Source organism: Triticum aestivum, chromosome 3D (genome assembly GCF_018294505.1).
Source record: "Triticum aestivum cultivar Chinese Spring chromosome 3D, IWGSC CS RefSeq v2.1, whole genome shotgun sequence".
Lineage (NCBI taxonomy): Eukaryota > Viridiplantae > Streptophyta > Magnoliopsida > Poales > Poaceae > Triticum > Triticum aestivum.
The window spans coordinates 327,153,713-327,175,437 of NC_057802.1; the positions used below are offsets into that span (position 1 = coordinate 327,153,713).

Consider the following 21,725-nt stretch of genomic DNA (forward strand, 5'->3'; position numbering starts at 1 on the left):
CGAAATGCGGTGGGCTTTGCCGGCAGCCTAGCTGTGGTGGCAGGCGTCGAGCTAAGTGGTTACCGCCGCGATAGGCGGTGCCATGCATAGACGTGAAGGAGCTTGTGTAGGTGTGAATGGGACCGGAGGGGGTGGCGGGCGGGGTGAGGGTTTTTGTGACGTGAGGATGGTGAGGGTTTTCTTTTTTCTTTTTTGAATTGGGTGATGAGGGTTTTCTGCCCCACAAAGAATTTCGGAGGCAACGGTTTGCTAGAGACAACCGAGTGTGATTGATGCAACAGGCAAAATGAAAGTCATTGCACACGGTTCCAATTTTGGGAACCGTGTGTGATTGACGTACTACCTCCGTCCTGGTTTATTGGTCCCCTTTGTAATTTGTACCAAATTTTGACCAAATATTTAACTAAGAAATGTTTGTGCATGTAACCAGAAATTATATCATTGAACACTATGCTCAAATACCCATCCAACGTTATAATTTTTGCTGTCCTGCACTAACATTTTGTCAGTTAAATCTTGGTCAAAATTTAACACAAATTACAAAGGGGACTAATAAACTAGGATGGGGGTAGATTCCATCAACCGAACTGATTGCATCCATATCCCACGGTTAGACATAAGTAAACATAGATTAAACATACTCAGACATAGATAATAAGCTTACACATACACAAGCATAGTTCAACCATAAGTACATAGTTCAACTGTCATTAAGCATATTCAAGCGTACATAGTTCGATCCCACATCTCATCTCACATGCCGGCACGATCCTGAAGCTTCTCCAGGTACTCGGCGTACATGCTGTGCGCCACCCTGCGAGAATACTTCTGCTTGAAGGAGCCAACGACCCGTCCTCTTGCATGCGCCAGAACACTTAGATACGCGTCATGAAGCTTGTGGTAGCAAAATGGGCATCGATAGCCGCCGTTCCAGGTCCTAATATGCCCGTTATGCATTCACGTATGAAGCTCCCTCAGGATTTGCCTCTTGTACCTCCTCTGGCCATCTTCATCCTCGTTGTCCACATCGTGAGACAGCACCTATATAGATAGTAAAACAAATTTGGCATCAAATCAATGTTTACATGCCGTGAAGTAGGATTAGGAATTTATTGCTATTTATTTATACATATCCAGAGATTATGGTTCGATTTTTAAGCACAGTCGTCTATGTACAGACCAATCTTGAAAAAAAAATGGCACAAACATATGTAGGTCATTCAAAATCAATTGTCAAGTCCTGGTTAGGAATTATTAGCAAGAACACTAACCCTAGTCGGATTACTAGCAGAAATCACTTGCACAGATGAAAGAACTAATCACTTATCACTTGTACCATTCAAACAATCAATCAATACACTACACGGATCTAACGGAACTTACTCGGATTTCATGGATTGGGAGAACATAACCATAAATTTCCATTCCAAAAAGGGGGAGGCAGGAGTAACCAGAGAAACCCTAGGATCTATTTGACACAGAAATGGGTATAGATGACTAACCAGTTGTCCGTCGTCGCCGGAGTGGTCGTCGGAGTCGTCGCCGGGGCTGTCACCCGAGTCATCACCAGAGTCGGTGTGGAACTCCGCCTCCGGCTGTGGAAGGTCGACGTTGTCGACGATGTCAGAGTGCAGCGATAACTCGCCGACGGTGACGGCAACCTCTGTCTCCACCTCCACGCCATGCTCTGGTGCTTCAGTAGCCCCGGCATCGCCACTCCCTCCGATGGGGCACTTCGGCGGCATCCTCATACACTAACGGCTTTGAGGACTGACAGCGGCGTCGAGGATGCAAGCGGAGAGAGAGGATTCTGTGTGTGGTGAGGATCGGGGGTGCAGCCGCTCGGGCGCACCATTAATATGGAGTAGTGCGAGAGAGGCGGGCGGAGGTCAAACCGCTGGGTCGCCTCCCAGTGAGCCTATGCACCGAACTGCTGGCATGCCTACCGTTGTTTCACACAGCTACTCGCGCGCCTCCCGATGACACTGCGTAGTGAGCACACCTACGTCAATTCACACACCTACATGCACGCCTCCCGGTCTCCTTCGCGGCGGACTGCTCGCATGCGTCCTGTCAACTCACGCCTGCTCGCACGCACACGGGTCGCGTGGCGGCACGTATATTGATTTTCTATTTCGATGATTAATGCTGCCGCTTTATTGCTTAATCGAAGCATGGCACATATCCATTGTTGGTCTAACGCTCACGGTTCGAATAAATAATTCGTTTGGGATATTGGTTCCCAATTATTAATAATCTCCCGTTTGTAATTAGGTAAAGATTACACCAAAACTGGTCTCAAATTTGACAAAAAGTACAATGCCACTTTGTATTGGTGTCCATATGACAACACGATAAGTTTCATGAACTTCAAATAAGTTTTGGATGCACTAGAATTTAAAAATCAAGATTCTCAATGTTTGAAATTTCTTGCACAAACATGCACCAAGTGAGACACATGTGTTTTTGCAATCCATTTAGGTGCACTGTCACGTGGGCATGTAGCTCAAATTTGATTTTTGCACATTATACCCGTAGAAAATCAATAAATTAATGTACCAAAACGTCTTAATGATCTCTGTTTTTTATTCGAAATTAAAACGTCCCTCCTTTGGTAACATATGTTCACCGCGGGATAATTTAACATGCATCGTAGTTGCAGTGGATTTGCGGTGTGTGTATGGGTGTGTGCGTCTGTGGGGTGGTGGGTGGCTCGCAGTACACTATGAGTTGTGAGCCACTGTGTGGGTTGGCCGTTTTGTTAGGCAGGTGCCACATCCGAGTCGTGAATTCATTATTTAAAACATTACACAACCCTTTCATACATACATGTTTTGGCCACATGCAGTAGATGGTTGTCCTACACGGCACTCGATACTCGCGTGTGATGCTTTCTGTGGGCCCGCGAGGTTGTCGTCCATCACTTTGATAAACAGCCGGCAGTGATGTTAATTTGACCGGCAAGGTAGAATCTTTTTTGTTTGTGTTATGGTGGTATATAGTACACGTCGAAGAGGTGGGAGGGGACTAGCATATATACTATACGTACGCGTCCGTGAACAAGTACACCTCACTCAGTGTCGGGACTTTTCGGTTTCCGAAGCATGTGCCACATCAAAGTTGGGAAATTGGCTATTCAAACATCACACAACACCTCTTTGGGCCACATGCATGCAGGCGGTGCTTATCCTAGCTAGGACACTCATGTGCGACGCTCCCATCTATGGGCCCACGAGGCCATCATCGATGCATGCATCACTTTGACCTACATCGGGAGAGGTTAGTTAATTTCACCATCGAGGAGGATTCTTTTTGGGTTGTATTATGGTAGGAGCATATAATATGTGTCGAAGAGGGGGAAGGGGACCATCATATGTAGTACGCTTCATGAACCTTGCTCTATGTGGGGGGTTTACGGTTTTTGAGGCATGTGGCACATCAAAGTTGTGCATTTTGGGTATTCAACATATATTTGGCCCACATGCAAAGCGATGGTGGTTATCCTCTCGCACCCACTTAAGTGGTTATCAGCGATATCGTTGCTTTCCATCTATGGGCCCGCTTGGTCCATCACTACTTTTTGCCTGACAACGAGAGAGGTTAAATTGACTTAGGAGGGGCTTATTTGTTTGCTTGTAATACAGTATATATATAGGTCATGCTCTAGGATGACATGATATAGTTTGAGCAGACACACATGCATGTGTACGCATGAATCCCTCCCATTGAGTTGAAGTGGCTAGTACAACGACACGTCATGAACCGATCTCACTCTGTGTGGGGACTGTACGATGTTCAACGCACGCGCCACAACAATGTTGTGAAATGGTATTCAAACATGCATGCATGCATCACCTCCATACATATGCATGTGGTGGTTGTCTTCGAATGGTACACTCCCTCGCGTGGTTATTGGCGACAAGCCTATATATTCGTGGGCCCGCATGGACATCCATGGTCACCTTGACCGACAACAAGATTGGTTACCATGGCAGATTCTTCCTTTGGTTCGTGTTATCATAGAATAGGTTATGGTGAGATTCGGACCTAATTAAGTTTGAGCACATATACTATGCATGCATGCATGAATCCCCGTCGCCGGCTTGAAGTGTGGTGTAACATACATATGCATCATCAACCTAACCCTCACTCAGTGTGGGTATTTCTAGTTCGAAGTCACGGTGCAACATCAAAGTTTTTCCATTGTGTATTCAAAAATACACCTCTCCATACATATGTTTGGGCCACACGCATGCAGTGGTTGTCCTCGGGGACTAGCTACTCGTGTGATTATTGGCGAGCTAGCCCATCTCCGAGTTCGCATGGACGGCCATCACTTTGACCAACAACAAGAGAGAGATTGTACGACCAAGGGATTATTCTTGGTCCGTTTTACGATCCATCTTGGTGAGGTGCCTCTCTGGCACACCGACTGAAAGTGTGTGGCGGGGGGGGGGGGAACCTCGGTTGGGGGGCATGTATTAATAGCTTAGGATTCCCTTCGTGCCGACACAAGGGGGGTTGCTTGCTACTTCGCACTTTGCTAGGTGAACCCCGGTTGGGGGGGATGCATTCATAGCTTAGGATTCCCATCGTGCCGACACGAGGGGGGCAAGAAATGTCGTGCGCTTTGTGAGATACGTGCCACGTTGAAGTTTCATTTGGTATTTGAACATCAAACCACCCTTTACATACATAAATTTGGTCCACATGCAAGTGTGTTCATATTCTGACCCTCTCCCGCGTCATTTTTCGCCAAATTTATGAACATTAGACAGGTCGGATGACGCAACATACACGGTTCACTCAAACTAACCGTGTGCCACGCTGGTGCCCCTGTCATGCACACATCCGCACAGTACATTGGGCTCCACGAGGCTTCCCCTCTCAAAAATATATACCCGCCTGTAGCTTTTTTCTATTTGTTAACACACAGTTATTGTTTTTCGACCGTGTGTGATGTTTCTTGTCCCCAATGCCGCCTGCATCCCTCAAAAATATATGCCTGCCTCGAGGGTTTTTCTGTTTCATAACACATGTTTGTTATCTCCGCACCATGTGCGATGCACCATCATCAAAAATTTCAATAGGCCCGGCATTTCACTCCCGCGTTTGACTCCCGCGTAAATTTTAAGTACCCACGTCATTTCCTCAAACACCCCCCCCCGCCCCCTCCACACACACACACACAGCAAAACCTCCTCAAGCACGCACACACACGCACACCCCCTCCCTTTCTCGAAACCCTAGCAAGGTCCCCCCCGCCGCCGCCGCAAGGCCTCCATTGTCAACATCAGCTGGTTTTCCCGTGCAGCTTACCCACTGATCTCCATACCCAGGCCGCCCTTAGTTTCTTAGATGATGCCTGCCAAACGCCCCCTTTCCCATAGATCCCCATCCCCCACTCCAGAGCATCGCAGCCTAAGCCCGACTTCGATTGCCGTGGAGCTGGAGGAGCGACTGGCCCAAAAGAGGTGTAACGCGGTCTCTTCGCCCAACGTCGCAGAGGAAGCTGACGACCATTACTGGCCGCAGGCACTCAATCAGCGGGCTAGAGTATGCGGGTATGTCGCGGACGCCGGCTACGACATCGAGGTCGTCGACAGCGACGGCCCGAGGCGGGCTATGTCACAGGTTAAGTGGCCCACCCCCAACCCCTCGGGTTCAACCGCCGTTGGTCTCATCCATGGCCCCACCGCTGATCTCCTCCGGCTCGCTGTCAAGAATTTGCCATCCTACATCGCCATCGAGCCCCTTTTGTCATTTCTGAAGGACACGTTCTGCGACGCTGGCTTGGGATCCACAGCTTCCAAGTCAGACCACATCGATGGTGACCACAAGGAGGGCACCCTCTCCGGCTCTTCCAAGGGGAAAGATCCCATCTGCTCTTCCAAGGGGAAAGAGCCCGTCTGCGACATCAGGGAGGGCACCCTACAGCCGTGCTCTTCTAAGGGGAAGGAGACCATCTGAGACAACATGGAGTGCATCCAGGGTCCATGCTCTTCCCACGGGAACAAGCCCATCTGTGACAAGTGAGGAAACCCATGATTTATTTTTCCGTGCCTCTTCAGAGGGGGAAACCCATGATTTGTTTTGTCGAGTCCCTTTTGTAGTATAGTGAGAGTATGTCCAGTTTTAATTGCTATATTTGGTTGTTTGCCGTATGCCTTGTTTTTTCAGTTGTTTACAATGTGATGCTCTATATGTGCAATTATTTACTGTGCAGTACATTTCATCAATCTAGTTTTAAACATACCGATAGGAATGCATATATTTGCTTGTTGTTAAGCCTGTTATAGCTAGCATATGCCTCTTTTAAAGTTTTTTTATTATTCGGTTGTTTGTTGTTAGCATATGTCCAGTTTCAAATGCTATCTTTGGTTGTTTGTAGTATGCCTTGTTTATTCCAGTTATTCACAATGTGATGTTCTATATGTGCAAGTATGAACCGTGCAGTTCAATTTCATCAGCACCAAGTTTCAACAATACCACTATGAATGACTACATTTGGTTGCCGCATCTTGTAGTTAACATGCCTTTCCATTTTTATTTAATAATAACCACTGTACTTAGACCGGCACAATACTAGTTTGAATGACTATGTTTGCTTGTTGTTAAATGTTAGGCCTGTTGCAGTTAACACACCTTTCCCCTTGTTTTGCTTTACTAGTGTGCTTAAACCTGCACACTGAAGCTATCTTTTGGAGATTATTTTATCTGCCATGGATAATTTTGGTTGATGTTTAGCCTGTTGTGCTTAACATGCCTCTCGATATACCTACACAGGACAATTTTGGGAACGACTGTTGTTTTCCATCGAGGTCAGTTTCATCCCATGGCTTATATATACTCACCGTTCAGGATATCGGTAGCTGGCACCATATAGACCGGGGTCTGATAAGGGACTAATCGGAGAATCGGACTTTTAACTGAATATATATATGTAACCCATTTATCGTTAGGTTAACTAGGGCCATATGTAATATATCTGAGGCTACATAGCAACATGCACTGTACTTAATGTCTAAATAAGCAATCCTAGGCTACATAGAAAAAACGAAGAGTGTTACCTTAATGTTCTGATGATGTCTAGATATACGTAGAAGAGCAGCAGCAACAACAACAACAACAACAACACAGCCCTGTTTGGATACTTAACTTAGCTAGAGTTAGAGTTAGTTTCTAGCTCATGACTAACCCTGAACTAACGTCATCCAAAGAGGTGTTTGGATGACAGGGTTATTGCTACCTCTTGAGCACTGCGTTGGTTTTTCCCTTGAAGAGGAAAGGGTGATGCAGTAAAGTAGCGTAAGTATTTCCCTCAGTTTTGAGAACCAAGGTATCAATCCAGTAGGAGACCACGCTCAAGTCCCTCGCACCTACACAAACAAATAAGAACCTCGCAACCAACGCAATAAAGGGGTTGTCAATCCCTTCACGGTCACTTACGAGAGTGAGATCTGATAGATATGATAAGATAATATTTTTGGTATTTTTATGATAAAGAGAAATAAAGATGCAAAGTAAAATAAAAGGGCAATAGAAATAGCTAAGTGTTGGAAGATTAATATGATGGAAAATAGACCCGGGGGCCATAGGTTTCACTAGTGGCTTCTCTCAAGAGCATAAGTATTACGGTGGGTGAACAAATTACTGTCGAGCAATTGATAGAATTGAGCATAGTTATGAGAATATCTAGGTATGATCATGTATATAGGCATCACGTCCGTGACAAGTAGACCGACTCCTGCCTGCATCTACTACTATTACTCCACACATCGACCGCTATCCAGCATGCATCTAGAGTATTAAGTTCATAAGAACAGAGTAACGCTTTAAGCAAGATGACATGATGTAGAGGGATAAACTCATGCAATATGATATAAACCCCATCTTGTTATCCTCGATGGCAACAATACAATAGTGCCTTGCTGCCCCTACTGTCACTTGGAAAGGACACCGCAAGATTGAACCCAAAGCAAACCTCTTCTCCCATTGCAAAAAAGATCAATATAGTAGGCCAAACCAAACTGATAATTCGAAGAGACTTGCAAAGATAACCAATCATACATAAAAGAATTCAGAGAAGATTCAAAAATTGTTCATAGATAAACTTGATCATAAACCCACAATTCATCGGTCCCGACAAACACACCGCAAAAAAAGATTACATTGAATAGATCTCCACGAGAATCGTGGAGAACTTTGTATTCAGATCCAAAGAGAGAGAAGAAGCCATCTAGCTAATAACTATGGACCCGAAGGTCTGAGGTAAACTACTCACACATCATCGGAGAGGCTATGGTGTTGATGTAGAAGCCCTCCGTGATCAATGCCCCCTCCGACAGGACGCTGGAAAAGGCCCCAAGATGGGATCTCACGGGTACAGAAGGTTGCGGCGGTGGAATAAGGTTTTCGTGCATGCCTCTATTGGTTTGGGGGTACGTAGGTATATATAGGAGGAAGAAGTACGTCGGTGGAGCAACGTGGGCCCCACGAGGGTGGAGGGCGCGCCTGGGGGGAGGGTAGGCGCGTCCTTTGCCTCGTACTCTCCTCGTTGCTTTCTTGACGTGGACTCCAAATCCTCTGGATCACGTTTGTTCCGAAATCACGTTCCCGAAGGTTTCATTCCGTTTGGACTCCGTTTGATATTCTTTTTCTGCGAAACACTGAAATAGGCAAAAAAAACAGCAATTTGGGCTGGGCCTCCGGTTAATAGGTTAGTCCCAAAAATAATATAAAAGTGTATAAAGCCCATTAAACATCCAAAACAGAATATAATATAGCATGGAACAAAAAAAAATTATAGATACGTTGGAGACGTATCAAGCATCCCCAAGCTTAATTCCTGCTTGTCCTCGAGTAGGCAAATGATAAAAACAGAATTTTTGATGTGGATTGCTACTTGGCATAATTTTCAATGTAATTCTCTTAATTGTGGTATGAATGTTCATCCGAAAGATTCAAGACAAAAGTTTAATATTGACATAAAAATAATAATACTTCAAGCATACAAACTAAGCAATTATGTCTTCTCAAAATAACATGGCCAAAGAAAGTTATCCCTACAAAATCATATAGTCTGGCTATGCTCTATCTTCATCACTGAAAATATTTAAATCATGCACAATCCCGTTGACAAGCCAAGCAATTGTTTCATACTTTTGATGTTCTCAAACTTTTTCAATCTTCACGCAATACATGAGCGTGAGCCATGGACATAGCACTATATGTGGAATAGAATGGTGGTTGTGGAGAAGACAAAAAGGGAGAAGATAGTCTCACATCAACTAGGCGTATCAACGGGCTATGGAGATGCCCATCAATAGATATCAATGTGAGTGAGTAGGGATTGCCATGCAACAGATGCACTAGAGCTATAAGTATATGAAAGCTCAACAAAAGAAACTAAGTGGGTGTGCATCCAACTCGCTTGCTCACGAAGACCTAGGGCATTTTGAGGAAGCCCATCATTGGAATATACAAGCCAAGTTCTATAATGAAAATTTCCCACTAGTATATGAAAGTGACAACATAAGAGACTCTCTATCATGAAGATCATGGTGCTACTTTGAAGCACAAGTGTGGTAAAAGGATAGTAGCATTGTCCCTTCTCTTTTTTTCTCTCATTTTTTATGGCCTTTCCTTTTTTCATGGCCTTTCTTTTTTTTTTAGTCCGGAGTCTCATCCCGACTTATGGGGGAATCATAGTCTCCATCATCCTTTCCTCACTTGGGACAATGCTCTAATAATGATGATCATCACACTTTTATTTTCTTACAACTCAAGAATTACAACTCAATACTTAGAACAACAATATGACTCTATGTGAATGCCTCCGGCGGAGTATCGGGATATGCAATGAATCAAGAGTGACAAGTATGAAAGAATTATGAACGATGGCTTTGCCACAAATACGATGTCAACTACATGATCATGCAAAGCAATATGACAATGATGGAGCGTGTCATAATAAACGGAACAGTGGTAAGTTGCATGGCACTATATCTCGGAATGGCTATGGAAATGCCATGATAGGTAGGTATGGTGGCTGTTTTGAGGAAGGTATATGGTGGGTTTATGATACCGGCGAAAGGTGCGCGGTATTAGAGAGGCTAGCAATGGTGGAAGGATGAGAGTGCCTATAATCCATGGACTCAACATTAGTCATAAAGAACTCATATACTTGTTGCAAAAATCTATTAGTTATCGAAACAAAGTATTACGCGCATGCTCCTAGGGGGATAGATTGGTAGGAAAAGACCATCGCTCGTCCCCGACCGCCACTCATAAGGAAGACAATCAATAAATAAATCATGCTCCGACTTCGTCACATAACGGTCACCATACGTGCATGCTACGGGAATCACAAACTTTAACACAAGTATTTCTCAAATTCAAAACTACTCAACTAGCATGACTCTAATATTACCATCTTCATATCTCAAAACAATTATCAAGCATCAAACTTCTCATAGTATTCAACACACTCATAAGAATTTTTTACTAATCTTGAATGCCTATCATAATTAAAGCAAATTACCACGCTGTTTTGTAGGACTCTCAAAATAATCTAAGTGAGGCATGAGAGAACAATAGTTTCTATAAAACAAATCCACCACCGTGCTCTAAAAGATATAAGTGAAGCACTAGAGCAAAAACTATATAGCTCAAAAGATATAAGTGAAGCACATAGAGTATTCTAATCAAATTCCGAATCAAGTGTGTCTCTCTCAAAAGGTGTGTACAGCAAGGATGATTGTGGCAAACTAACAAATAAAGACTCAAATAATACAAGACGCTCCAAGCAAAACACATATCATGTGGTGAATAAAAATATAGCTCCAAGTAAATTTACCGATGGATGAGGACGAAAGAGGGGATGCCTTCCGGGGCATCCCCAAGCTTTGGCTTTTAGGTGTCCTTAGATTATCTTGGGGTGCCATGGGCATCCCCAAGCTTAGGCTCTTTCCACTCCTTGTTCCATACTCCATCAAATCTTTACCCAAAACTTGAAAACTTCACAACACAAAACTTAACAGAAAATCTCGTGAGCTCCGTTAGCGAAAGAAAACAAAACACCACTTCAAGGTACTGTAATGAACTCATTCTTTATTTATATTGGTGTTAAACCTACTGTATTCCAACTTCTCTATGGTTTATAAACTATTTTACTAGCCATAGATTCATCAAAAAAAAGCAAACAACACATGAAAAACCGAATCTGTCAAAAACAGAACAGTCTGTAGTAATCTGTAACTAACGCAAACTTCTGGAACTCAAAGAATTTTACCAAAATAGGAAGACCTAGACAATTTGTTTATTGATCTGCTGCAATTGGAATCAACATTTTATCACGTTCTGGTAATTTTTAACAATTGTTTTCGTGAACAGAAAGTTTCTGGAATTTTCAGCAAGATCAAATAACTATCATCCAAGAAGATCCTATAGGTTTAACTTGGCACAAACACTAATTAAAACATAAAAACAAATCTAACCAGAGGCTAGATCAAATAATTATTCCTAAACAGAAGCAAAAAGCAAAAAAACTAAAATAAAATTGGGTTGCCTCCCAACAAGCGCTATCGTTTAACGCCCCTAGCTAGGCATTGATAATTTTAATGATGCTCACATGAAAGACAAGAATTGAAGCACAAAGAGAGCATCATAAAACATGTGACAAACACACTTAAGTCTAACATACTTCCTATGCATAGGTACGTTATAAGCAAACAAATTATCAAGGAAAGCAAAAACTAGCATATGCAAGGAAGAAGAAAGAGATGATAGCAATCTCAACATGAAGAGAGGTAATTTAGTAACATGAAAATTTCTACAACCATATTTCCCCCTCTCATAACAATTACATGTAGTATCATAGTAAAATTCAACAATATAGCTATCACAAAACATATGCTTAACACGATCCACATGTATGCAAAGTTGACACTCTTCCAAAATAGTGGGATTAACATTAGCTAAAGTCATGACCTCTCCAAACCCACTTTTATCAAAAATTTCATAAGATTGAACATGCTCCAAATATGTGGGATCTAAAGTTGAAACTCTTCCAAACCCACTTTCAATATTATTGCACACATTATTATAATTCTCATATTCATCGTGGGGCTTAAATAAATTTTCAAGATCATAAGAAGAATCACCCCAATCATGATCATTGCAACAAGTGGTAGACATAGTAAAACTAGCATCCCCAAGCTTAGGGTTTTGCATATTATTAGCACAATTGACATCAAGATAATTTATAGTAAAATCATTGCAATCATGCTTTTTATTCAAGGAGCTATCGTGAATATTTTCATAAATTTCTTCATCACAATTTTCAGATTCATGAATTTCAAGCAAAACCTCATAAAGATAATCTAGTGCACTCAACTCACTAGCAATAGGTTCATAATAATTGGATCTCTTAAAAAGATTAGCAAGTGGATGGGGATCCATAAACTCTTAGCAAGCAAAGATGCAAGCAAAACTAAGGCACATGGTAACGCAATATCGAACGGAAGAAGGGCGAATAAAACGGCAAGGGTGAAGTGGGGGAGAGGAAAACGAGAGGCAAATGGCAAATAATGTAATGCGAGGGATAAGAGTTTGTGATGGGTACTCGGTATGTTGACTTTTGCGTAGACTCCCCGGCAACGGCGCTAGAAATCCTTCTTGCTACCTCTTGAGCACTGCGTTGGTTTTTCCCTTGAAGAGGAAAGGGTGATGCAGTAAAGTAGCATAAGTATTTCCCTTAGTTTTTGAGAACCAAGGTATCAATCCAGTAGGAGACCACGCTCAAGTCCCTCGCACCTACACAAACAAATAAGAACCTCGCAACCAACGCAATAAAGGGGTTGTCAATCCCTTCACGATCACTTACGAGAGTGAGATCTGATAGATATGATAAGATAATATTTTTGTATTTTTATGATAAAGAGAAATAAAGATGCAAAGTAAAATAAAAGGGCAATATAAATAGCTAAGTGTTGGAAGATTAATATGATGGAAAATAGACTCGGGGGTCATAGGTTTCACTAGTGGCTTCTCTCAAGAGCATAAGTATTAAGGTGGGTGAACAGATTACTGTCGAGCAATTGATAGCATTGAGCATAGTTATGAGAATATCTAGGTATGATCATGTATATAGGCATCACGTCCGTGACAAGTAGACCAACTCCTGTCTGCATCTACCACTATTACTCCACACATCGACCGCTATCCAGCATGCATCTAGAGTATTAAGTTCATAAGAACAGAGTAACGCTTTAAGCAAGATGACATGATGTAGAGGGATAAACTCATGCAATATGATATAAACCCCATCTTGTTATCCTCGATGGCAACAATACAATAGTGCCTTGCTGCCCCTGCTGTCACTTGGAAAGGACACCGCAAGATTGAACCCAAAGCTAAGCACTTCTCCCATTGCAAGAAAGATCAATCTAGTAGGCCAAACCAAACTGATAATTCGAAGAGACTTGCAAAGATAACCAATCATACATAAAAGAATTCAGAGAAGATTCAAATATTGTTCATAGATAAACTTGATCATAAACTCACAATTCATCGGTCCCGACAAACACACCGCAAAAGAAGATTACATCGAATAGATCTCCACGAGAATCGTGGAGAACTTTCTATTGAGATCCAAAGAGAGAGAAGAAGCCATCTAGCTAATAACTATGGACCCGAAGGTCTGAGGTAAACTACTCACACATCATCGGAGAGGCTATGGTGTTGATGTAGAAGCCCTCCGTGATCAATGCCCCCTCCGGCAGGACGCCGGAAAAGGCCCCAAGATGGGATCTCACGGGTACAGAAGGTTGCGGCGGTGGAATTAAGTTTTCGTGGATGCCTCTGTTGGTTTGGGGGTACGTAGGTATATATAGGAGGAAGAAGTACGTCGGTGGAGCAACGTGGGCCCGATGAGGGTGGAGGGCGCGCCGCCTGCCTCGTGCTCTCCTCGTTGCTTTCTTGACGTGGACTCCAAGTCCTCTGGATCACGTTTGTTCCGAAAATCACGTTCCCGAAGGTTTCATTTCGTTTGGACTCCGTTTGATATTCTTTTTCTGCGAAACACTAAAATAGGCAAAAAACAACAATTTGGGTTGGGCCTCCGGTTAATACGTTAGTCCCAAAAATAATATAAAAGTGTATAATAAAGCCCATTAAACATCCAAAACAGAATATAATATAGCATGGAACAATAAAAAATTATAGATACGTTGAAGACGTATCAGTTATATTGACAATAAGTGCACTTGGAGAACTAGCTCCAATTAGCACCTCTTGGGTTGGATAGTTTTTTGGGGTGGGTTAGATGCAACTAGCTCAAACTAGCCCTCATATTTGGATATACTTTAGGGCTATTTGAGCCCGAACTAGCTCAAACTAACTCTAATCCATGGATACAACAGCAGTTAATCAGCCGATAATTTGTAAGAATGCAATAAACTTCTTCCGACCCATAATATAAGATGTTAATTCATCTAATATGTGTGTATATTGGATGTTATAAGATATTATAAAAGAGTGTTGTACTACATCATTGTGCAATTGTTGTTTAGCTTCTAATATTAACTTGGTGCTTTTAGGTACATATGTCATTGGTAAAGATCCGCGCTTCGACCCTTTCTGCGTATGGGGCAATGAGATATCGATGAACCAGCATCAAGTGAGGAAGCTAATAAAGATTGTTAGTAAAATGGGTCAAAAGATGGTAATAAAAATATTTGTTTACACTTTATCCAAGACAACATCGAACTTCGGGATGGTAAGTGAGAACTCTGCAGCCTTCTTTTTACTGCCCATAATGAGTTGTGTTGGATGACATTGTCTGAATCTTTTTCCTTTGCAGTGGCTGCCAAAGCAGTTTACTCAAGATTGCCTCTCAAACTACATGATTGGTGGGCATGCAAAGGTTAAAGTATTTCTACCAAAACACGAGGATTATCTAGATGTTTTCGTGAAGACCGTGAAGGATGGGCGGTCAACCATCACAAGGGGTTGGACTAGAGTCGTGCGTGCCTTCTGCATGGAGGAGGGCACAATATGGGCATTTCGCTTCACCTTGTTCAGTAACCAGAATGTATTTCGCCTCTTTCTTTATCGTCTCTAATAGTACAAGTATACAACTATGGTTCATCATTATTTATTTGGTTCTTATGTAATTCTTGAACATATGTACCTATGAATCTAATAATGCATTGGTTGTTTGAACCTGATGGATATGAATAAAGCTATAGCATACATTCAAATTCAAATTCAAATCTGGTACAATTTGAAATAGCAGCAATTAAATTACAGTAAAATTACGCTCTCCAGGTCGTTACGGCACACACGGTTGGTAAAACACAAACGTTTGCGATATACACCATAATCCGACACGGTTCACAGAGAGGAAACGTGTGCAAGCATGCACACAGTTGTCGTTTGCAAAGCGTGTGCGATGTCAGACAATATCACAAATGGTGCGGGCAAACTAAACATTTGTGATAGTTGACTTATCGTACACGATTCACAACCATGAACTGTTTCTGATGAAGTATGGATCGTAAACGTTGCACCACAGAATAGCGTGTGTGATAGTTGGCGTGTACGACAATGTTACGACGGTCTGACGTTTCGTAATCCTGTCCGACACACGTACAACTATTGGCTAATTCTCTTAATTAGTTATTGCATACGGTTTGGGAAAAGCGAATGTGTGTGATTGTATGCTTATCATACACATTCTATAATAGTGAACCGTTTGTGATGGGCCGCACATCGTAAACATAGCACCACAGAATACCGACTGCAATGGCAATGCGAGCACAAACGAGTAGGAGTACTGTATATGCATCTTGGCTCCCTATCCCTACAGTTTCTGGGTCATGTGGGAAGGACCTCCCTATCTCCCACACTCACTTGGCGACGATTTCAAGTGCCGCCGCGGAAAGGGGTTAAAAACCGTTTTTATAGCACCGGCGCATACCAGTATTACAAGCTGCGAGTAATGATCATGATCATACATATGTTTGTTCTACATATCAGAGTGGCTCAGTTGAAGCATGATATCCAATATATGTACTTTTGAATATTTTGGATTGGTTTGACCTTGCTTATAGCACATTTGACCATCGATCTTCTGTGAGGACTTTGGACTTCATGAACAATAAGACATTATACATGTTTGTTCCTCATTCTCGTCATGACTATATGAACTTCACTTATACTTGCAACTATGATTGCCGATTCCTGAAATATTATTTGTTTCCATATGGACATTTTGTCTTGTATACTTGCAATTTAAGTTGCATATTGCATATTGGGAATCTTTTTCATGACAACAAAAATGATACAACATGTTATATATACATATACTACGAGTACACGTTGTTCTTTTTGTTTCTGCCATTTTTAGCTTACCCAAAGCCGCGGACGAATTTTCTTAAAGAAAGGGGGGATGATGAGGATATATTCACAAAATATGATGATTCAGCTTGCTTAAGTTGGAAAGAAATATGAGCCTCGCTGACAAATATCACAAGGTGAATTCATTCCTAGTTGAACATGTTACTTTGTTTTCGAAGAATTTTATAATGCTTAAGCCATGGACTTTTCGTATCACTAGGATTGAATTAATGGCGAGACGGGTGCTTGGGCAAGAAGCTATGCACAAGGAATGGTGGAAAGCACGAGGGAGGTGTGGGAGGAAGTGGCGCCATCATCACATGAAGAGAACGAAAGTTGAAAACAAGATATTCCATGTCCGACTCAGATTGACCGCCAGGAGGCCCGAAATTGATATATGTGCAGAATCCATGTCCGTGCTGCAAATAAAGCGTATAAATAAAATTTGGAAAGCTTGAGTCATGTGCTTTCCAAACTGTATACCCGCAGCCTGCAATTCGCGGTGACCGAGTCATAGTCGTCAAAATAATACGGCGGTTGTTTCTGCCAGTTTCCCAGATAGAGTCGTTTAAGTTAGGAAAGTTAGAGATATGGTTGATTTTGACTCCAACACTTGGTTGGACGTCCAGGGGTCTTTATATACCCTTGTAAGTCGTGGCTTTTAGGGTCAGACCACGTTTTGATTAAACCTCGACCAGATTGAAGTGCTATAAGCATTCCGCTGAATTCATATTCCTCTTTCCATCGATTAGGAATATTTATCTACACTAAATTCGTTTCGATAGGGTCTATTTGCTACCGAAAGTCAAGTGCTATCTGTCGTTCCATTGGGAATTGGGAGATTGCAGAACCACTTCGTGGTCGGCGGCTACATGTGCAAGTGTGTGGTTTTGTGAATATCCATAGGGTTGAAGATCGGTCGCATTGGCAACGAGGGAACAACCGAAGAGTTCGAGAGCATCTCACAAGTTATCCAACAATTTTCTCATCGACATCATCCGCTCACAAAGATCAGTCCACCCCTTATCAATATTTATGGTGGAAAGCTTGTCCATCATTGATGCAGTCCATATCATGGATTTAACTGAGAAGGCGTCAGAAATAGTCAGCTTCCAACGAAATATATCCTATTCATGTGAAAGGTTGACCGTCATCAACATTTTAACAATGTTTAATCAGTCTATTCATTTGTCCCTGTGGTCTTCGGAAGGCATATCAACATTATCCCTTCTTCTCAGGTGTTGCATCAAATCGATTCGAAGAGGCCATTGCCTCAGTTCAATACGTTGGTGAAGGTTGCACAACATACCAATTCGCACATCTAGACCGAGCTACCCACGTGAGCCTTCAAGCACCAATGAATTACCGAAGCTCAAGTGACGGAGCGCATGCGAACCAACTTGTGGTTGGATGTTTAGAAGGACAGTGGTATCCCCAGCCCACCAGGGTTGAAATCCTGGTGCTCGCATTTTCTGGATTTATTTCAGGATTTCCGGCGATGCACGTTCAAGTCATCTACGATGACTTCGTAAATCTCAAGATGATATTCCAGTTCAGTCTTCCAAAGGTGCTCATAGGGGTAGAGCATGCCTTTATAAGGGTGAATGTATGCGCATATATACGAGCGCTTGCGTTTGTACCGTGTTAAAAAAAACCCGATGAAGCGCATCAAGCATGGCCTTTGTTTCGTGCGGCCCGGTACCATTTGGGATGATACAAAGCACGGGCGTTGCACCCCTCATCGCAAGGGGCGAACACGGACATCGACGAGCCCAATTTAGCTGCGCCTCATGAATGGGCGAGATGGCGGGCAAATTCTACTATTTGCCGCAACGCGGGCCATGGACAAGGCCAATTACTGGTTTTATAGTTGTTTTTCAGCTTCGTTTTCTTCTAGTTTAGCTGGTTTTCTTCTCTCCCCTAAAAAGCTGGTTTTATTCTAAAAAAGGTGGGTTTTTTCTGCTAAGAAAACTGGTTTCCTTTCCGCTAAAAAAAAGCTTTACTTTTTTTCGAAAGACAAAAATCTATTATAGGAGTTTATTAAAATTACAAAGCACCTTAAACATAATAATAATTACATAATGATCACTGGACCACCGTACAACTACTACCATCTTCAAAACTAGGCGTCGATGCACCGTCGTTGCCACTTCCATAAGGAGCTGGCTTTACCTTGTTGATGACAACAGAAAAATCTTCATACAGGTGCCTCTGAAGATCAACGCCAATGGCCGCAATCGTCATCGTTGAACACTTGAGTCCATCTAAAGAGTCTAACGCCCGATCTTGCCGTCAACAACGTATAATGAGAAATCATAGTCTCGTCGACCCAAAGAGACCACATGAATCTATGTGGGAGCTTGTTCAACTTTGTCCTGTCAGACCAATTCGAGGAGAATCGCAAGGCTTCACTTACGGTGACACAGGCATTGCTATCATATTTTGACCATTAATTTCGGTGCAAACATATCATGCCATATAAAGTAATTGTAGTGCATTGTATGATGCTAGTATTTTTTCCTTACAGAATGACAAACACAGAAATATTTGACGGTAAAAAGTTCAGAAGACCAGCTTACATTTTCGATAAGAGGCAGTATTATGTTTCGTAAAAAGCCTTTCAACGATCTTAGGCAAAAAAGAAAAGAAAAGATCACAACGCAAGGTTACCCTCCTCGTGGTCGTGCAACACCCAGTGTCCAGTGGCGTTCTTGACCATGCCCTTGTTATTCTCCGCCCACCACATCGCCGGCACGGGGTACTCGTCTCTGAGCGCGTCCTCTTCTTTGTTGATGAGCGCCAAGTCGCGGTCCACCTCCAGGCCGAACCCCGCGACGTCGCGGGCGCCGTGCGTGCCCGCGACGCCGTGCAAGTAGCCCTCGAGGTTGTGCCACTGGGCAGGGCCCGCCTTCTCCTTGAGGTACGGTGACTTGCGCGTGTCCACGAGCAGCTCCACGCCGACGTCGGCGTAGATCACCGGCGGCAGGATGGTCGGCACGATGTCCGGGACGTTGAGGACCCGGAGCAGGCTCAGGCCGGCCATCGAGTGGAAAGCCTTCTTGAACTGCTCGTCGCCGACGCGGGGGGCGCCGAAGTGGATGGCCGTGACGGGCACAGGGGATCGGGACGGACCGTGGACGTTGAATCCATTGGCGACCAGGTCGATGGCGTTGAGCGTCGACAGTGCGCCTCCGAGGCTGTGGCCGGTTATGCTGATGCTGCAGTCCTCGTTCTTGTACGTATCGAGCAGCCCTCTTACTTCAGTCAGCACCTGTCAAAAATTTGGAGCATGTGATGGTTCCTTCCTTTTAACACTCCTATATGACATGCAAATGTTTTTTCAAGCGCACATAGTCACAGATGCTCATAAAGCACACCCTACCCGTGAACACTTTCGAGATATTAGTTTAGAGTATGAAAATGCAGATGTTCCAAAATCCAAACAGATTCCGTGCCCCCTCTCCTACTCTGCTACTCTAGAGAAAAACAACAACCACCCCAATTAACAACACCATGTGATGTTCAGAAAGAAAGGTTGTCGGATTGTACGTGAATTCAGCAGAACGAGTGTGAAACCTGCTGGCCTTGCACACTGCAATTTCGTTGGTCTTAAATGAGGAGCGTTGGCCGTTGTCAACTTCAGTCAGATATTCGGATGACACGACGAGATGTCCCGGTCTTGACCCAAGCCCCATGCAGAAGTGGGAACGAATTTATGCGCAGCAGCACAACAGCGAGCTTGTTGGGACTGCCAGCACAAAAAATATTCCAAGTGTAGGAGAATTATGGGGAACTGTTTATGCCGGTGGACTTACGCCCTACAGCAGATCATCGACCTAGTCCAGTTGGGACGATAATATTCCAATTCTTTTTTTAGTTGGGTATAATATTGCAGTTCTAGGAGAGTGCAGATTAGAGAAGTAGTTAAGACTGTTAATAACACCCTCAGAATAGTACTCCTCAAAATAGAACTAATCTAAGACTGTTAACCTGAAATGTCGCAAGGAATTTACCTGCTCGCGCGCGCTTCGTCTGTTGAACCGGGACGTGGAATTCTTGGACGTGTACACGGACAGAAACCCCCTGTGCACGTACGGCTGCGACCAGCCGCGCCCCGGCCCGACGATGCCGGCCGCCGGCACCAGCGCGAAGTCCAGGTCGCTGGCCCACTCCGTCGCCCGCTTCGTCGCGCGCCACGCCACCACAATGTCCCGCCTCCCCAGCGCCGCCGCGCCGCGGTCCGTGGCCACCGCGACGTACCCCATCCAGTTGGACTCCGTGCTCCACGCGCCCGCCGGCAGCGGCCTCGCCATGAACCCGTCAGGCAGCCGGGCGCTCGACGTCGCGTAGATGAACCTTGTGACGCGGTACGCGCCCGGGTCGGATGCCTGAACCTTGTTGAAGAACGAGGCCGGGCTGTAGCGACAAGCCCCGGCGTACGGCGACGCGGGGTCCGTGATGAAGGCGTCCGACGTCGCCTGCGCCAGCTCGCCGTAGCGGATGACGTCGCGCCGGACGTCGATGTCGAGGGGGTCTAGGAGGCCGCTCCATTGGTTGCTGCCGCTGATCTCCCTCCATCTTTGAGCAATTGCTACGTCGGAGAGAGTGGTGACCAGCAGTAGAGAGAGTCGCAGATAGTGATACATCTGGGAAACTTTGTGTGCATGCAACTGGAAGAATCGGAGGAGAGCTTGATGGTAGAAGGCTGCAATTCAGATAAATACGGATGTCACTGCCACAGTGCCACCAGCTCTCCCACAGGCCAGCAACGTGCAGAGAGTGGCCGAAAGCAAAAGGATGGAGGAAAGAAATGGAGTAACTTGTAGAGGGAAGAGGAAGAATCAAGGAAGGAATATATACACGCCCGAGAAGGGTCTGCCCTGCTTTTGGAGGAAAATAGTATATATATACTTTTTTTTGCATGATAAAGGGGGTGTTTATTGGAAAGTTATAGTGTTACATTCGAGAGGCCACAAATCCTCGATACAAGGTGGAACAGAGTTTAACCACACAACAGTAGTTCTTTCGGAGCGGCTATAGTTGACCAACCGATCGGCAACTCTATTTTGACTACAATGAATTTTCTATGGTAAAAACTACCCACTCCTCTTAACTCCCTAATCTCTAGGACTAAATGACCATATGCCACTACAAGGAAAAACCCTTTAGGTAGACAAATACCACTGGCGAGGGGTAAGTGGTCCGCGCTACTATTAAGTAGTAGTAGCGCGGATCACAACCCCACGCTACAGGTACAGTGTACTAGTAGCACGAGTTGATATACCCCGTGCAGCTGTTAAGTGGGTCTGATACGTCTTCAACGT

The 21,725-nt window shown here is 43.9% G+C and overlaps 1 protein-coding gene across 1 annotated transcript; it reads right to left on the reverse strand.

The window, feature by feature from the left end:
• Positions 1 to 18,880: 18,880 nt before the first annotated feature.
• LOC123074581 (phospholipase A1-II 3) lies at positions 18,881 to 21,258 on the reverse strand. Its single transcript, XM_044497380.1, has 2 exons — positions 20,415 to 21,258; positions 18,881 to 19,672 (listed from the first exon to the last, which is right to left on the reverse strand). Exons 1-2 carry the CDS (start codon positions 21,045 to 21,047, stop codon positions 19,055 to 19,057), a joined length of 1,251 nt encoding a protein of 416 aa, XP_044353315.1. The 5' UTR covers positions 21,048 to 21,258; the 3' UTR covers positions 18,881 to 19,054.
• Positions 21,259 to 21,725: the final 467 nt, after the last annotated feature.